Source organism: Falco biarmicus, chromosome 6 (assembly GCF_023638135.1).
Source record: "Falco biarmicus isolate bFalBia1 chromosome 6, bFalBia1.pri, whole genome shotgun sequence".
NCBI classification, from domain to species: Eukaryota; Metazoa; Chordata; class Aves; order Falconiformes; family Falconidae; genus Falco; species Falco biarmicus.
The window spans coordinates 59,226,192-59,245,746 of NC_079293.1; the positions used below are offsets into that span (position 1 = coordinate 59,226,192).

Here is a 19,555-nt window from a genome sequence, read left to right on the forward strand (position 1 = left end):
CCTTCAGTTTTCCTTCTTCTAACAACCAATGGCTAGAAAATAATAGGAAAAAGCCATACAGTCACCTCCTGGAGATCTGCCAGTAAATGCATCAGGGTGTCCTCCTTTGGAATCAGCAGATCAGTACTTGCTCTGTGCTTAAGTTGCAGAATAGGTAGGTGAATGAATAGCACAGAATTACTGTATTTATTCCCAGATGAATGTAAATCCACAGGCCTGTCCAAGACACTCTGTTTTCAAGAGCAAATTCATTTTGATAAATAATCTCTCCCATACTTTAGATGGATCAGACATGCCACCCACTCACAGACTTATTTCATCAACTCCTGGAGTTACAGAGCAAATATTGCTCTAAAATCTCAACAGAATTAGAAAAAGCAAGGATATCTTAGTGTTCAAAAGAGCAGGGATAATATCTAAAGAAAGAGAAGCTCCAAACCTTTCAAACTTTGCTTGACATTTGATGGTATAGGTGCTATGTTTAAAGCCAGCATGCTGGGGGTGGGGGTGGGGGTGGGGGTGTATCGGTACATGGAAAACTTAATATCCCAATCTAAATTAGTGACATTCACTGTTATATGCTGAAGTTTACCTAACAGCAGAAAGAGGATACTTTATCTCAACAGGTTGCATCTTCAAACTGCTGAAAACATTTCTAACTTCAGACAGCCATGAAATGGAGATGAGATCTTTTTAATACACTGCTTTCATAAGAAGCTGACAATAACAATAGCTGAGTAAGGGGGGGAAAAAGCCCTAAACGTAATACAAGTGAAGAGAAATTAAATCACCACCTACCAGATGACAACTGAAAAGCATAGCAATGCAGGGCTATGTTTTATTTCCAAAGAATAGGAAAGATCAGTAACCATGGAGCTTTACCCTTCCCTGTATTTTCTCCCACCAGTACTGATTTTCTTTTAGAAACAAACCCAAAAAAGCTAGACAAAACCCAAACCACAACTGCTGTACATTTCATGACCGTACTTGCACTGTAGCTTTGCTGGATGCTGCTGTGTTATGGATGAGGAATATGGACTGTGCAGCAATGAGGCTGTCTTTCCATCTATTGACATACTGATATATGTCTTTTTAGGCCTCTTTGGCAAGTGTACACCTCTGGGAATCTCTGAGAGCCAAGTTAAAAAGAAATCAGTACAGAGAAGATAAACCTTCTCTCTGCCCTCAGAAAAAAAAAAAATCCTCTGGCAATTAACATGCTAAATTCAAAGCAAATGTCAAGTAGGTTGAGACCACTTAACAGTCTGCTCTTCTAAATACTGTGTTGTCTACGTATTTAGTCAGAGTGCAGATCAGGATTGAGCATTCAAACTTGAACGTTTGGGTTCCAGAGAAATAGCCCTCACAAAAGAGCTGCAGTTCCTGAGGCTGACTGTTTGAGGGTACATAGGCATAGTGGTGGGTAAACAAGGGATCTGATAATTCACAGGTGGCTCTAGCCACCCATCCCCTTCCCAGTAACTCCCTCCACTCCACCATCTCGTTTAAGAACAAGTTTGACAGTCAGGCTGGAGTCATTGCTGATATTCAGGAACCAAGCAGCTTTGAGCACGCACAGACCACCCAGGAGGGTTTCTAGATAACTAGTACTCAGACGAGTTGAATGGCTTCAGGGGACAAGACATCCCTGCCAGACCTGACCTCCACCCAGCCATTCTCAGCTTCAATCTTATGCCTCACAGTGGTCTTGGGGGAAAAGTAAGGGGCCAGAGGCACATGGCTGCCAACTGTGTCCGTCAGCAAAAAGAAGGAGAAATACATTCTGAACGTGCCTTAAACATATTGTCAAAAAAAAGTAGTGGTGTATGTGAATGTTGAAAGGCAAGGATTAGGACAGAGATTTGAATTCAGTTGTGGGAAAAGAGTGAAAATTGGAGTAGAGGTATGAAAGGATCGGGAAGGGCAAAGGTCAAGTCAACCAAATTGGGCAAAGTAAAGATCTGAAAAGAAACATCCCAATTCCCACCTGACAGGGCCATTGGGCAGTTAAGTCAAACACCACCTGATCGGTACGTGCAGTCCTGCCTGTGCCTCTGCCTGAAGTTTCAACCAGCAGCTTACTTGGAGGAGGGGCAGGCAGCTCAGGTCTGGTGGCTGATGTTGAAATGGGTCCATGTCACCTGAGAACTGTGCTGAGCAAAGCCACAGGCAGCTCAAGAGCATGTGAACTTGGACAGCTTTTCTCATGAGATTAGCAGAAACCCAGGGCAGCTCTAAGATTTTATGGCAGATACGCAGGTGGGTGTAAGCTTGTCCAGTAGCAGGTGGTATGAATGGGCATTCAGACTGGAACTGTCCCATGTGGATATACCTCTGCAAGTTAGCATGTGCTTGGGGGTTTTTGTACCTTTCTCATCTTCAGCGTGTAGACACGTGTGGATACATCCATTCATATTTGCAGTTAGGCAGTATCTAAGCAGATGTTCTCAGCGTTGTGTGATACCAAACCTTTGAATTAGACATTTAGGAAGGTGATGTTCACAAAGTTAAAATAGTTGTATTATTAGAATATATTTTCCATCTGAGTGCCTGCCTGAAAGACACCACCAGCTATCTGTCTGTTTTCCAGTGGCTGATATGTTAGGCCTAGTTGATTTTTTCCATGGAGTATGATCTTGCCATGCAGTCACAAGTCATAATGCATGTGTGCTGTTTTACACTGGTGTAATGGGATAGTGATGCTAAAGATGTGCATTTATTTTGTCATCATGAACCATATGTATAATATCATGTGTGGAAATATTTTTCTAGTTATATGTACCTATGCTAACACAGGGTGAATTTTTAATTTTAATGCTGCTTTCACAATACAGAGGAGAAAACTAAACAACAAAAGACAGCTCCCACTGAGAAGTCAGGTAGGACCAAGTCATTCTCTCCTGATTTTGGGGATGGAGGGGGGAAGAGGGGTTTTTAAACACTATCCAGTACTCATCTAATGTGGTACATTCACATTGCAAATTTTTTTTTTAAATTATGTGACTGGTAACACTTTCTTAGAGCAAATCCAGCAGAGTGACAATTGCAGACACCATTCTAAGAACAGTCTTTCCAGTGACAAAGACAGGTCGACGCATTGCAGCTCTTCATCTGCTTGTTGCAGCCTTTCTGTCAGAGCTGGACTAATGAAATGAGGTGTAGCTGTAAATCAAATCTCTCAAATTATCCCTTGTATGTATCCTTGTAGGCATTTGCTGTTTGTTTTTTTCAACCTCAGATATTTCAAGTGACTGAATTTACAGCAAAGACACCAGTGTCCAAGTAAGGAGTGATGCAGGAGGATAAATCATCAGTTGGATTAGGAACTTGGACTGGTTTTAAACTGGCTTTCTTTTGGGGAAAATATTTTTGGAACTAACCTCTAAGTCTTTGGGTCTTTTCTATGATTTAGATCTTGTAGGTTTTGTAGCAATAACGCTGACAGGAAAAATTCAAGTAAAATTGACTGCTATAGAAGCCCTGAAGGGTCACCCAAAGAATTAAAACATTCTCATCATCACTGATAGTCCACACAAAGCTGTTTTGAAGGATTTTTCTAGGTATCAAACCTCTTGATTTCTACCAGGGCTAGCCTTGATCCAAACATAAAATGAAAGATTGCCAAATCTTGGACAATCATGTCAACTACGGATTTTCATTTGATTTGATGATGATGGTAATGATGGTAATGATTAATATTTTCAACAAAATAAAATGCTGTTCTGTTTTAAGCTGAATGGTGCTGGTTGCTACCTCATTTCTATTCTTATTTTATACATACCTTCTCTGAAGTAGTAGAATAGATGTTATAGAGAATAGTATGGTTCTGTCTCTAAGTGTGAACATTCATGTAACTTCTGGGTTTATATTGCTTTCTATAAGAATTTTCACGATAATCTAACATTTTACTATGAAGTGATGTTTTACAGTACTCTATCCAATAAAAACACTGTTTTAATAGTTTTTATTGGATCATAAACTGCTTTAGCTTGTTCAAAATCATATAAATTATGTATCTGTTAATACAATTGGAGAAATTACTGCACAATACTTCAATATATTTCTAACCTGAATGTTTAATGACTTACTGATATGCAAACACAAGTCTGGAGAAGGAAGAAATTATATCTTTCAGTTTACAGGATTTTCACACCAAAATTCACAGTTTTGTTTTTAGGGTCAGTTATGTTTCATTTTAAGTTTCTGAGCAAAATTGGAAGGCTCAAACTGTGGTTTAGCACTGGTTGGAAACAAAACTGCCAGAAGTATCATGACTACTACTTTTTGAAGGATTTGTTAGAGTCATGCCCTTGCCAAGTCTTTTTCCTATTGGAATAAAATTGAAAATGCAGTTAGAAAAATGTTAGAACCAACCTTCATTTTAGGAACCTGAATGCTGTGCTGCATTCAGTGGGGGAAGCTAAGAACAAGTGAGAACTGACTGCCATAAAAATATTTGAATGTCAAAAGGAAAAAAAGTAGAATCTCTTTTCTCTTTATATCTAAATATCACAATTTACCTTCTTTTGTCTTCTGTAGTCCAGGCAAAGCCAGCAAGTATGTGGTACCTACCTTGATCAGAAAAAAACCTGTAAAATAGCTGGATATGTGTGGCTTTTTTGACTTTAACATATGGAAACTCTCCCCTAGCAATTTCTAGTTTTGCTTAAAATTATAGTGTCTTTATCACCATGCCTTCCTTTACTTTCATGTAACACATTGTCTTGTCATTGCTATTTAAAAGTCCGTGTGGCATAACCAGTTGCTTCAGTCCAGAAGTCAGTTCATTCTATGTTTCTCATATCACAAATCTTAAAACAAAAAATTAATACAGGAGTGACAAGCTTCTTAGAAACCACTGTTAACAATTAGTTGGGGTGGATAAATAGTCCTGCTGAATTAAAAAGAGAAAAAGACATCATCACGTTTTCTTCTTATCCATGTATTTTAGTACAACTAAGTCTAGATTTTATCTCAGTCAAAAACAAGTGAATAGAGTCCATACATTAACTTCCCGTGCAGCCTGTTTGTTAATTTTCTGTATCTTTTCTACCTTCAGCATGCAAGATAAACCGCAAAAGTAAAAAAAATAAGAATTCAATTAAGTCCCCAAATATTGCCAAGCTTGAAAAAAGCCTAGATCCGAGAAAAATATCATTCTTCATGGATATAAGTTTTAATTCATACCCTCATGAAACTGTTTCCTATTTGAAATTCCCTATAATGTCTTCATCTTGGCATTGCCAGGCATGTATCTCAACTGAGATCACAGTTTCTAGGAGTTCAGTTATTCATCTCAGTAGCAGAAGGGCTGAGGCACATTGCCCTTTTTTCAGGGTCTACTCTCATTTTCAGCATTTTCCACTTTACAGCCCACCTTTGTGTCCTTGTTGCTCAAAAAGCAACTGATGCAGGTTTTTAACTGTTGGAAACCACCTGAAAACAAGGCCAACATAGTTGTCCATTGATTCCTCAGCTCTAAAATATTTTGTGGCCCCTATTTGCATCCATTTGGCATAGCCGCTACTGTGCTATGAAATCTGTGGAGTAGGTTTCCTTCAATTACTTTTAAGTAGGTGTGACTTTTGTGTAAATTATGTAGTGCTAGAACTTGTTTTTAAAACAAAGCTTCTTCAGCCTTTCCATTTCCAGTAAGCTGACATAAATTCTCCTTTTTTTCCCAGTAATAATTATGAAATAGAACAGCCGGGGTGGGGGGAAGATACATCGCCTACCAAGCAGTGCTAGTTCTCTCTCACTTTCCACAGTTAAATATAATTTATTCATATGGAATAGGATGTTTGGGAATTCAGCTCATGTATGTCTGAATCAGCAACATAAAAGTCGAGTGAACGGTTATTGAGTTTGCTCTGTACTCTCCTTTCAAATAGCAAGAATAGAGTCTAGGTACAAATTACATTTCAGAAATTGAAGGGAGCCCCTATTAACTGACTCCTTCCTCAAGGTACATGCATAACTCTTAGTAACATTAATAGTAGCTATATGTGTGGAGCTATGTGCAGTACTACTGAATTTGGCTATTTGGTGGCAGATCCCTCAGGGGATAATCTGTTAATAACTAGTCCTGTGTCTTTTTTCCAAAATAACAGCATGAAGGGAAATAAAATGAATGTTTATTCCTGAAAAATAAACATGCAATCCTTAGTTTAAAAAAAAAGAAAAAAAAAAAGGACATAAACAATGTAACTTAGAGCATTACAGCAATTTTATTATGCTGTTTCTTTTTATCTAGAGCATGAAGCAGTCAGACATGAAAAAAATGTTCCACCTACAAAACCAGGTAAGCACTCCTGCATTTTATACATTCATTACTTTTGGAACTGTCATTTAAAAAAATTGCAAAATATGTCAAAATCATGGTCCTGTGATCTATTTTACAGTATAGAATGGCCTTGGTGTGTCACACCATAGCTAAGGTAGCACGGTATGTATTTGCAATGCCAGATGTCATTTTAAGATTATATGTATATCAAAGGTCAAATTTCTGCTTCTGTAATTCCACCAATGTCAAAGAAGATATGCCAGCAAAGAATGTGAACCATTTTCTGAAACTGCTTGCTTTAACTGGCTTCATTTTGCTAATTATTTGTGGGTATCTACCATCTGAACTTCAGAGTCTTCCTGTATGAGTCAACTTCTCAAGACCATCAATAGTTTAATTTTATCCATAAGAGGTATTATACAAATACTATTCAGATCATGACACTGGCACTATCCATCATCTATGATAAATGTCTCTGCATATCATAGCTTCTATGCAGCCTCACTTGTACAAGATAGAGCAAAATTAGTGCAGGTATAGGAAGCAGCACTGTGCAGTTTTCCTGTGAAGCAATCATCATGGGTTTGAAAAATGCCTCCTCCATGCTTCTCCTTGAAAGGAAATAAGTGAAGAATTAAAATTCTTATTCATAGGTATACATCCTTAACTCTAGCACAGCAATCATGTGTGGATGAGAATAGCCCTACTATTATTATCCATCATTAGATTGTTATTATTTACTCTGATATTAGTAAAAAATATGTTTTGATATGCAGTAAATACATAGAACAAATAAAGCCATTCTCCACCATAACAGTATTTAAGCTGCACCTCACTGTTCTGACCATTTTTCTTTCCTCTTTTTACCTCCCAGTCAAACTGAAAAACACTGCAAGTACATGTCATGTCTTGTTTCCTATGGAATATAAACCTTCTTTTCAGATGCATGTTGTCTCAGTTTGCATTTGTGCAATTTTGTCTTGTTAGATAATGCTATTTTCTTGCTTATACTAAAGGGACTCTTGTACTCCGTCTGCTTAGTAACAGCTGAACACACCAAAACTAAGTACATTTATAATTTAATATTGTGAAGCTGCAGCATTCAAACTCTTTGCATTTTTTACTTTTTATAAAAGTAAATTATGTTAGTAGCATAATTGATGCTCTGGTGATTTTAGATGAGTGTAGACACATGATTTATCTTTATGCAAAAATATTATTTATTAAAAATAACAAAATAGCATGTAGCATAACTGAATTAGACAACATTTTCATTACTTCTACCATTTGGAAATTACTTATTTGATTAATTCACTAACCATGTGCTTGATTTTGTTTCAATACACTTCTTTTTCCTACTTTAATACAAAACTAAATTAAATTAAAGAAGAGAAAGGAATATTTCCAGTTTAGATTAGTTTTAAGGAGGATTCAAAGGGAATTTCTTGCATAACAAAGACTTCCACTGAAGTCATTGGATAATGTCCTTGTTAAGGACAGTAAGACTTCTGTCAGTAAGAGAGACTGGGATTTCTTCATTGTGGCGAGTCATTACACATTACACACTGCAAATCACATTCAGACAACAACCAGAAGGGCAGCGTTTACACTGCCTGCTTCGAATTGTGAAAATGTTGAAGTATGGACCTTCACAGATAAATTCGTTGTAGCCTCCCTAGCACAGGATCTCTGTTTTCTTTTTTGTACTGTACCTGGCACATCAAGACTAAACCATGTGTTACTCTGATGCAAAGTAATTTACAAAGAGTATCCAAAACCAAGGCTAAGCCCCATGAGACATAGACCTCTTCCTGCTCCAGGTCAGAAACAGACAACAGGCAAGGCAAACTGATCCATTAAGCTTTGTAATTAGTCTCTTATGTTAGGTGCTTGAAGTTAGACAAGATGAATACCTGCTCTTAAACACCTGCCAGAGGACACAGTGCTATTCTGAACCCCAGCTCCAAAGGGAAAAGGGGAACACAAAGCATCTGAAATGTGCTAAGACTGAAGGATCTCCTGCAATGCTGAATTGCTGTGTTCAGTTTTCAAGTTATCATTGCAAAACTATTACTGCCTCTGAAGCTATTGGTGGGTCTGTTTCCATTTTTGCCAGTATTTTAAGTAAATGTCCCTCTGTTTGATTCCATTGTTCAGATTTGTTCGGTCTTGTATTCACTGGATCTGTTCACTGACATTTTATGTGTTCTGCACTGCTTTATCTGAGAGACCCACTGATGGCACTGTCTACTATTAGAGAACTATCAAAGATTTAAGTAACTAATTCCTCATGCTTTCTGCAATAAGGATCATTTTAACCCCAAATCACTGCCTGTAATGCTTTTTTTGTCAAAAGCAATATTACCCTGGCATATTGTTAATATAAAGAAGAGCCTTCCTTTGACCTTTGCAGACTGATGTTTGTACCACATTCTTGAGCTTATATCCCGCTGCTTGAAATGATTACAAAGGTTAACAATGCCTTTAGAAAAAGAAAAGAAAAAAAAATAAAAGGTTAAAATAGTAAGCAGACCTATGATCATATACAAAAGTAATTCTGTTTACACTGCTTATTTTGACCTAACCATCCTTGAACAGATCTAGTTCATGATTTCAAACGCCAGAGCTATCTATTTTAAATTACTTTTTCCACTCAAAGAAGAATACTTAGTTGGATCACTGCTTTCTTTATTTCTAGAGCTCTACATAGCTTTGCTTCATGTAATTCTCAGCCAGGTGTTCAGTATACTTGCTAAAATATGAACATAGATATCATGTAATTCGGTATGAGATGTAGCCATGGACACAAAACATTCACTGATTTTGGAGTTCAGGTCTAGCAGAAATGTAAAATAAATCCGTACATTTATCCTAGGCCAAATTTCTTCATACATCGTACCCTGTGCAGTCTTACTGTAAAAGTAAACAGGGTTTAAACCAGTAGAGAGATTGTGTCATGAAGTGAATGACAGGTTATAACAGAAATACAAGGCTGAGTTTGAAAAGTTCTGAAATTGACAACAAATACACTTTTATAGTAACCTGCTGTCGTGGTTTAACATAGCAGGCTTCTAAACATCACATAACTGCTCACCCAGTTATAAAAGCAATTAGTAAACTGTCCCATTTTTCACTATTTCTGTTTCAACATGCAAGAGGGTCTTTGACAGCAATTGATGCTGTTTCAAATTTGGACGTGTAATGAAACTCGGAATTTACTCCCTGCATACTGACTAAAGACTCTCAAATTGTGAGAGGTTACTTTGAACAGCGGACCAAAGTGGTGGCAGGTGTTCCTCATACAAGAAGTAATACCAAACCACATTTTGCAATCAAGAGGTAGAACATGTAGGCTGATACTTTAAGAAAAGCATTGGCCAAACTCTCTTCCCATCTAGTTCTATAATGAAAGTTGCATGATAAGGGTAAAATGTTGCCCAAGCCCTCAGAGTAAGTGAAAGTTTGTTGATGCATTGAGAGGACAAAAAGGCCTTTATATTACATACCAGAGGGTCAAACTAACTACCCTTCAGGTTAACAGTCTTTCAGCACCTTCTTGTCTAAGGTGCAATCATTAATCCTAAATTAGGATATATGCATATAACTGGACCAGTCCAGAACCCTCAGTCAGACAACCTCTCAGTTAAGGAGTGAGAGCATGACCCTGAACCCCATTCCTAGAGGTAGTGTCTCAGACAAATCTCTTTTTGCTTTTTTTTTTTTTCCTTTTGAAAATGAGAAAAGGTATTAATCAATGGGTCAGGATGCAGTAATGCATCAGCTTTCAGCAGCTATGAGCATGATGTCAAGCAGAAATGCAAATATTAAATGGCTTGAACATGTCATCATTTAATAGCAGCAAAACTGGTCTTTGCTGAATGCCTGTGATGCCTAAGTATTGAGCCCTAACTTTTGTGAGTCTCCCTATAAACAAAGACCTGGATGAAAGTTTACTGGGATGTGTTAGTGAAAATCATGCTTAATTGCTCGGTCTTCCTGTTGAAAAAGCATAGACTGAAACATTTTCACCTTGGTGTGAGCTGAAGACCCTCATGTTCATCTGAAGCCAAAACTCAGCGTGAGGAAAATACAGAGATAATTCAATCAAAGGAGTCCCTGAAATGTTTTGTGAGCTTATTCCTTTTTTATCCCCTTCTGGGTTCAAGGAATAAAGGCTTTGCTTGGCTAGTGAGGTTATTCTGTTTACTTAAAATTGTGTTCTGAAATAAAACTGGGACTAATGCAGTAGCAATGGGTAAAAAACTCTTGGATTCCAAAACAAAATTTAATTCATTCCTTTGATTTGAAAAGAGTCATGATGGTTTACACCAGGGAATTTCTATCCCATTGAATTGATGAATTTTCATTAACTATTACAGGTACTATTATAGCACAGGAATATATGCTTCTTTTGTTTTAGGTGCTGTGCAAAGATGTAGTCAATTTTTTTTCCAGCTCTCAAGAGCTTTTACTCTTTAAAGGCAAGGCAAACTGATAATGCACAAGAAACAGGTATACAGGGGTGAATGCCTGCTACTCAAGGTCAGTGTCAGTCTTTGGTTGGGATGTGTGGATGATAAGGAAAGAGAGGCAGAAATTAAACTGAATACATTTTTTTCAAAATAGCATAGTCAGCTATAACCTTGAATGCACATTTAAAAATAACTCTATTTAAATATTTGCTTGCTGGAAAGCTTTGATTGGCACAGTGTTTGCATTTGCAAGAAACATTGCATGCTGGATTATAGCACTTCAAAGAGTGAGACTTTCACCTTCCAGTGTGAAATTCCATGTACGCACCCATTGTTAAGGCATATTTCTTTGCAATTTAATATCCTGCAGTGAAGTTGCAGATGAAAGAGATCTATTTAAATGGTTACTTGCCTTGAAAAAACATGGTACTGAACCTCATGCTCTTTTCCTCCCCCCCCTTCCTCTTCATTTATCGTTTTCCTGGAGAGCCAACAGGTGAAATCCCAACAGCAGGTAAGTATTACATCTCTCTGATATGTCTTATGGAAAGAATTAATGAAAACATACCAGTGTTGATTAATACATATTGTTCATCAACAATGAACAATGCTAATGTAAACTAGCATTGGCAAACTGACAGCTTTGTAGCGACACGGTTCTCTACCAAAGACAGTTCTGAACAGCTGATGATGTTATTTCCACCGTTCATCTTTGGCAGCATGTTTTGCTGAGCCAGACACAGGTGATCACCACTGAACAAGCTAGTGTTAATCAGGTACCACATGCACCAGAAGACTTCGAACAAAGCTTTTATCACAACTGGTTGGATAATTTGAAGTGCAAATGAACAAATAGAAGGCAGCCTGCCAGTTTTCTGCTGTAACCAACAGGGAATACTGAAATGGGCTCAGATGCCGGAAGCAATACACCTTACTTAATTTCAATCTGCCTTGTTGAATGGAGTCACAGACCAAACCTCTGTATTTGCGGGCTGGGGAAAAGGATGCTGAAAGGAAAAAAGCACATATTCTAAGTGAATGTAAAATTAGAGAAAAATAAACTACACAAAATAAACCAGAATCTGCTGCTGCAGAACTTCAGAATCGTCACATCTGCTGGTTCTAAAGGTCCATCTAGCTCCATATCCTGGGGCGGTTTTCTTGTTTGTTTCAGGCAATTGAGATTGCTCTGGGAAAGAACGTAGAAAGCAGGCAATAGGGAGAGGGGTACTTCCTGATGCATTTTGGCCACCCGAATTAGGTAATTCTGACAGTACTTAAGGAATTACAGAATTCTAGTGCCTAAAGCCTGTATCATGAGTTTCCAAACTACTCTGCAACCAGCAATACTCAGAATGGCTGTTCAGAAAGCCCAGAACTGCTACTGCCACCAAGGGTAGCAGCCATGGTGGGAATATTAGATACATTGTATACATGCCACGAGACACATTTACCACAGTTATTATTCCAGGAAAATTACTAGGGAGATCAGCTTTTTGTAATGCACTTACTGTAAGAGCTCCATGTTTCTGATGCCTGTCACTTAATGTTGTTTCCTTGCAAATCTTTCTAGCCATGAAAAAAACAAAGACAGCTAAGGAAAAAGAAGGTAGGAATTTATTCTCTGTGTGGATATATATGTAGAAGATCACAATTAAGATACTATAAGATTACAATCTGCATGTATTGCTCTTTGAAACAACCCATAAAAGATCTGTGTTAATTTTCAAAGAATTTTACTTGAAAAGTCTAGGTAATAATCTATTCAGCAGTCGATTTACAAACCTTGACCTGTGCTACTTTTTCCTTCCTAGAAAAACAAGTTGAGAAAAAACACCTGAAAGATGAAAAAACCAAAGGTAATAAAGGGATTTAAAACTCTGCAAACAGCAATGAAAATGCAAACATTAGGGGTTTTTTCCATGGGATTGGAAAAAGAAGCTTTGTTAGTATTTCTAGATACGTGCAAGTAAGCAAAAATGATGAAATTGTACAGAAATCCCCAGTAATTTAATGCACAATGTCTCCTTTGCATTTGAGTATCAAGGATTACTCCAGCACATCAAATCTGGCTGCGGTGGTGCCCGGTGTGTGACCCTTCCTGGCCGGTACAGCATTAGCCTGTCTACAGAGCCCTGCAGCACTAAACCCACAGACTAGCAGGATGAGGCATCCCCACATATCTAACGGTTATGCTCCCTAGGGCGGTAGTGCAAAGCTCATCTCTATAGCCTGTATGATGCTTCAGACCACCAGCTTTATATTGTAGAATAACTACATCGATAACAAGAAGTGGTTTTCACACATAAGATAGACTTCATGGTCACCTATATCCTAACCTGTTGGACGCCGCACTGCCTTGATTATGCAGACAGAGAAATGGTTTCTGATACACCTCCAAAGATAATTAATAGTAATAAGTGACACTAATTTATTTAGTGGTCTAAGACATAAATGTCTTCTCTATACTGGTTAAAGTGACTAACATATAAACATTGTATATTGAGGTCCTGCACCTTCAAAGAATAACAGTTAGGTGTACAGGTACAAGTTTGCTAAACCAGTATCTAGAAGCCATTTGCTTCAGTGGTATTACCAGACATAATATTTCTATGTTTAAATATTTTACTAAGAAAGTCATGCTTAAAGAAAAAAACTGGTTTATAGAGATTTCTGTCTGTGAGTTCATTCCAAGAAATTAGCGTGGGTTTTATTTATTTCAATATTTTGGCCTGAAACTGTAGGTTAATTTAACATCTATGTTTTTTTTCTTTTTCTCCCACCAGTTAAAGAAGTTCCACAACATCACAATCTGACATCAGGTACATGATATTACTTTACTGTAAAGGAAATTCCTTTTTCCTTCCATGTTTTTCCTTTTTGTTTTTCAGGTTTTGGTTGTGGGTTTGTTGTTTTTTTTCAAAGATCACACTTGCTCTCTTTTCACATCTCTCATTCAAGTCTAGAGGATGAGATGTGAGGCAAGCCAGGTAAACTAAATCCATAAATGTTGTTCCTGTGGAGAATGATTGCTTAAATGGTATTGCTTTACCACTTCCTAAACTTTTAAACATATATTCAGCTAATTATTTGATGAACCAATTGTCCTGTAATTAATTTGGAAGTGCATTATTTAAACAAAACATATGCTCCTCACAGAAAATCTATTCTATAACAAAACCTCATAAAGAGAAGCACATTCAATTTATTTTCTCTCACATTAATAAATATTGTCTCCCATCACAGCGTGCCCCCTGGCCCAATCCTCCTTGAAAAAAAGATGAATAAGGGTAGGGCATCTCAGAAAGAAATCTCCCTGCATTGTCTTATTGGTTAGCTCCATGTTTTTCCTAGTTTACAGTAAAAATAAAAATATATTCCAGATTCTTTACTAGTATAAATTAATCCCTGAGACTTCAGTGGAACTGCACTGAGTCATGACAGACAAGAATCAAAGTCCTTAACCTCATCTGTGAGGTTTAACTGGTTTGCACAGAAAATATGAACCAAGTATTACTATGGATCCTCCCAGTGCAACTTTGTTGTCTTAAACTACTGAGGAAATAATTTCACCTCTAACCATCCAGGCTATTTCATTGCATATGATTTTTTTACCACTTACTATAAGTAGAATGCTTTAGAGTCTTACACACGTGATATAAAATGTGTAATGTATGTGCAGTTATATGTATCTATTTATTTTTAAATACCTATTTGTCGGTATGTATAAACTTAAATATTAGAATATATTAAAAAAGTAGCTAAGAATAAAACAAGGACAAAACGATCTGATATCAAGGAAGAGAAATGCAAATTAACTTCTAAGATAAGCATCCGAAGTAGTGCTAATCATAATAAATAACCAGTAAGTTAAACCAAAGTTTTTATCAGGAGAGAAAATAATTATCTTATGGAGAAAAATGCTAAATTCAGTGTAAAACTGGAATGGACTAAAACTTGTCTGCCACTGGACTTTCTCCTGCACACCACACTCCCGCAAAGTTTACATCATCCAAAAACTGTGTTATTGTGGCTTTCACTTTACAGTAACTGTTATGATTGCTTAATTTAATTGTACATTATCATTGCACAATGGATGTTTCCCAAACCATAAGCAGCTCTGTGCATATAGTTCTTCATAACTGGCTTTGCAAAAAATACTTACTACATAAGTATTTTCAATTTATTCTTTGTCCACTGAAAAGTCATTATTTTTCAGAAAATGGATGAAAGGCTTCCATAAGAACATCAAAGTGGTCTCTCTTTATGAATTTTTTTCTTTGGTATTTGCCCAAACTGAGAATTCAAAAATTGAAACCAAATCCTAGGTCATGTACACTTGAGTTGGACCTTGATAGCTTTTGCTTGTTCTGTTTGCAATGAAGCCAGTGTGTTTTCCCCAGTGCACTGAATACCAGCACTTTTTGCTGATAAACGGGAATATAAAAGGATTTGCACATTCTAAGCTAATCTAAAAATTTAAATACTAAATTTTCTTTCAGCTTTCAAAAGCTGAAAAGTGTAGAATCATGTGTTCTTAGATTTTTATCAGTCCTTCATCATTTCCCTGATATTAAAACTTAATCAGATAGAGAAAAATAAGCAATTTTAAAAGCTGTATATCTCTTCAATTTTTTAGAATGCTCCACATTTAAACAGATTTTTAAGCAGTACTATATCTTTTGTAAACAATGGTGATAAGTGCAGTAGACACTAAATTTCACTCCCCTGTAGAGCTGTTAGCAATTACCCAAAATCCCTTTCATTTCTTTCTCCTGTCCTAAATGTCAAAACTGACACCTGTACCCAGACTGAAATTTACCCACACAGCAAAAAAAAACCACAAATGGGAATTCTTGGAACTCCATTTTTTTTTCTTCTTACAACAAATATATTTGCAAGTACACAGAAGCAGGTTTTTGTACTCTTTTTGAAGAGTAAAATTTGAAGAGTGTACAAATTCAGTTCTGTGGTGAGGACTATCTACCATACCCTTTGTATGAACACCTGTCTACTTATACAAGACTGTGAAAATCAAAATTAATCAAAAGTTGATTATGTTTATTGTAATTACCTTGTAACTGTCCTCATGGCTGAAAGCTAGAGAAACAATGTGTTGCATTTGTCATACAGCTAGTTGAAGAGGTTGATGGTTTTAATATGCTGTTATCTAAGACCACAGATGTGCAAATGTGACAGAAATAAAGACAGGCTGTGATGAAAGAGCACGAAGAGTGAGAAATAATGAGATTTATATTAATACCATATAAATTTCTTTGTTAAATTAGAGAAATGTGTGAATTATTCTCAAAGTTGAAAAATCAAACCAGTAATTCTAACTTCCATGTAAATAGATATGTCATAAATAGACTTACATAACTCCTGCATTTACCCTCATAAATTATTAGAGGTTTAAAACTTTCTTGGACATGACAACACCTATACTTACTGTCCAATCAAAGAAGCTGTACCTCTGGGAAAACTAAAATTATCATTAAGCAAGGTCAGAACACTGTTTATATGAACATACTAAGCTAGCACTTTTTTTTGGTGGGGGAGGGGGGAGAGGAGGGAGGAGGAAGAATTTCTCAACTCGATTTTTCTTCTGCTTCTGCAGCTATAGAGAGTAATACAGTTTCTCAGCTATCTTCTAGCATAAAGAGGAATCATTTCATCATATTATCAGCAAAAGATATTCAATGGCACATAGTGATCACCACATGAAAAACAGCAGCTCCAGTGGATGAAATCATCACGTCTGTATTAGCATGTGGTGACTGGTTTATTACTGTAAGGCTGTTTTTTTGTTTCACACTTTCTGCCTTCCTTGTAATATATTTTCCAGTGCAAAGATGATTTCCAAATCTGCAAATGAAGAAAGTTCTGTTTAATGTGACATTTGATATGACAGCCATTTGAGACACCATCAATGATGCTGGAGGGACTTTTTACAAGGGCATGTAGTGATAGAACAAGGGGGAACAGCTTAAAACTAAAAGAGGGTAGATTTAGACTAGATATTAAGCAGAAATTCTTTCCTGGGAGGGTGGTGAGGCACTGGCACAGGCTGCCCAGAGAAGCTGTGGATGCCCCATCCCTGGAAGTGTTCAAAACTGGCTTCGATGGGGCTTTGAGCAACCTGGTCTGGTGGAAGGTGTCCCTGTCCATGGCAGGGGGTTGGACCTAGATGAACTTTATGGTCCCTTCCAGCCCAAACCATTCTATGATTCTAAGATTGTATGATTCTAAGATGTATTCTCATTGTTAAGGGAACATAAACTTGTCCAAAGTGCAATGTGTAAGATCTTTTCCATGGAATATTATTTTTTCCTTGCTTCTGAAGCATTTGAAGACTTTGGAGAAAAATATGGTATTTTCCATTATTCTAAGTTGCAGGTTTTGTCAATTTCATTAAGCACAATCACTACTATTCTATAAAATAGAAGCATTGAACTACTTTAAAAATAATGCAGAATATTCAAAAGGCAAGGCAAGAACTTCATCACTGCAGGACAGGTAGTTCTCATCTATAGATAAGTGATGAACTGCAGATACTGTATTTTCTACTCTCCTTTCCCCCCAGTCTGTTTATCTTAAATGTATGGTGGTTCTGCTATTCTGTCAGCAGTTTCTGCCAGAACTTCAGCTGCATAAACTCATACTCCTGAAGCTGGCCATTTGAATGCAGCTAGATCAAAGAAGGTGAACAAAAATATTGAGGAGAAAAGATGGGATGCCCTTTCTCAAAATAGAAAGATAGATCAAGTAAGGGACCATTAACTGTAACAGCTGTGTCTCTGCAAGTAATAATGAAAACAGTAATAGCATCCTTGAAATAATTTGTGTTAAGAGTTTCATCATTTTTTCCTCACCAGAATTCAGCAATAAATCACTAATATCAATGTTGTATTTTCTGGACATAAGAAGGTGTGCCATTGGCTGTAAAATAACAGAAAGAACTGGCATTCTCAGAAGTTTCAGCATCTTTTGTATAAGATCTGTGCTCGCTCATTTACAAGACCTGTGTCTATGCAGGATATTTTCGTTCAGTAAGATTTTCCAAGGGCGCTCATCACTCTGCAGTACAGGTACTCAGCACCAGAGCAGGATGACCTGCGCACTAAGGCTGCTTGCAAGAGTCCATGTAGAACAGCCTCCATTCTGTGGATACACATGAATGTCTCAACACTTTATGTTTGTAGAATTGTGAGGACCAAGGGTGCATATGCAGGCTTTTTAACAACTTGGTTGTTGGTGTTAGTCATTCCACTGTTCTGAAATTGACTTTTAAAGAAATATTTGGAGACTAAAACTTGGTAGGTTTGTCTGAGCAGAGACATGGAGGAATACTGTGCATTAACAAGAGGTGTATGTCTAAAGAGCTCAGTTAAATAGTGCTAAATGCTTGAGTGGTCGCTTGCTAAGAACTAAGGTGACCTTGATTTAATTTAGTTTAATCTATTTTGAAATTGAATTGATGAAAATTTCACAAGACTGCTTGAATTCTGAATGAGTGCCCACACAACATTTTTATACGGCCTAATTAATCCATCCTTAAAGTTATCTTGAATTAATCTTCCTGATTGTTCCTACATAGAAAAGCCATATAAGGAGGCAATATCAGCCACATTGACATAGCTAGGTAAAATGGAAGCTTTATCATCTGGTCTTGAAGCTGATTATATGTCACTGGAAAACTTATAGATTGCAGTAAGTTTTGAAACTTAAAATCTGTAAACACACACCAGGAATGAGACCAAAATATCAGGTTTATGTTAATTATAAGCTTATAGATAGTCTCTCAGCATAGTAGCATTGTAATCTAATTTATGAATTACAGATATTCCATTTAAATGCCCAAAGGGTAAGTTTTTTCTTTGGGAAGAATTTCATGGGGAGAATGTAGAAGCACTTTGGGTTCCTGTTGTGTCTTCTATCCCTAGATGTAAACTAATCCCAAACATATATCTTCGGCTATATATGGTAATTCCTTTATCTCACCTTGAGTTTATTTGTTGTCAAGATTAATTTACAATTTGGAATCACTGAGACTGATTCTCAATCAACTTTGCATTATGTCAAGAGTTACTTGAACTCACTTTAAAGTCCACCTCCCCTGTAAACAATCGTAAGTTTTCAGTTACCAACACAGTGACAAAAGAAGGGTTGATTCAGTTCAATTTCCATGTAGCATCTAAATATTAGCTACATGTTAATAGTACTTGATCTTTACTAGCTCAGTCTTCAAATTACTGAGAACCTTTTCTTAGTAATTGTGCAAACCTTAGCTGGGTCACAACCATGAATGCTTTACAGACCCCACTGCTAGACTTTCACTTAAAATCTGTAAGAGATGAATCCTGAAGATAATGAGCAGTCCTTGCCAATTAACAAAAAATACCACTGCTAAAAATACAAGGTAAGACCCAAAACATTATTTTTCAAGATTTTAATGTCCCAAACAGTCTGTTAAAGAGATTCCGTAAAGCTTAAGTTTTCTGCATCCATAAGGCACCTTCCCATGCAAACAGAGAATGTTTTGGCCCCTACACCCATGTTTTTGAAATAGGCAAAACTGCTAGCCTAGTGCTCAGTTCCTACAAAAACTTCATTAGGATCCAAAAACTTCATTAACAATTCCTACCTGCCAGACATACTTTGAGCACGACTAACCCATCGGTAACATCAGGCTCTTGACAAAATGCAGTTATAATTACTTTGCTTTTAAAAAAGTGGTGAAGGTGTTATTTTCTTTATAACTGTGTAGTTACTGTGTACTCTCCAAGAGATTTAGCTCACA

The 19,555-nt window shown here is 36.9% G+C and overlaps 1 protein-coding gene across 1 annotated transcript in view; it reads left to right on the forward strand.

Annotated features, from left to right (window-relative positions):
• TRDN (triadin) overlaps positions 1-19,555 on the forward strand; it is a 235,333-nt gene that overhangs the window by 197,406 nt on the left and 18,372 nt on the right. Inside the window, exons 29-36 of the mRNA XM_056344821.1 lie at positions 2,835-2,879; positions 4,540-4,557; positions 6,254-6,301; positions 7,158-7,178; positions 11,243-11,269; positions 12,329-12,364; positions 12,570-12,614; positions 13,542-13,577. Coding sequence (XP_056200796.1) covers positions 2,835-2,879; positions 4,540-4,557; positions 6,254-6,301; positions 7,158-7,178; positions 11,243-11,269; positions 12,329-12,364; positions 12,570-12,614; positions 13,542-13,577 — 276 coding nt within the window. The remainder of the gene's footprint in view (positions 1-2,834; positions 2,880-4,539; positions 4,558-6,253; positions 6,302-7,157; positions 7,179-11,242; positions 11,270-12,328; positions 12,365-12,569; positions 12,615-13,541; positions 13,578-19,555) is intronic.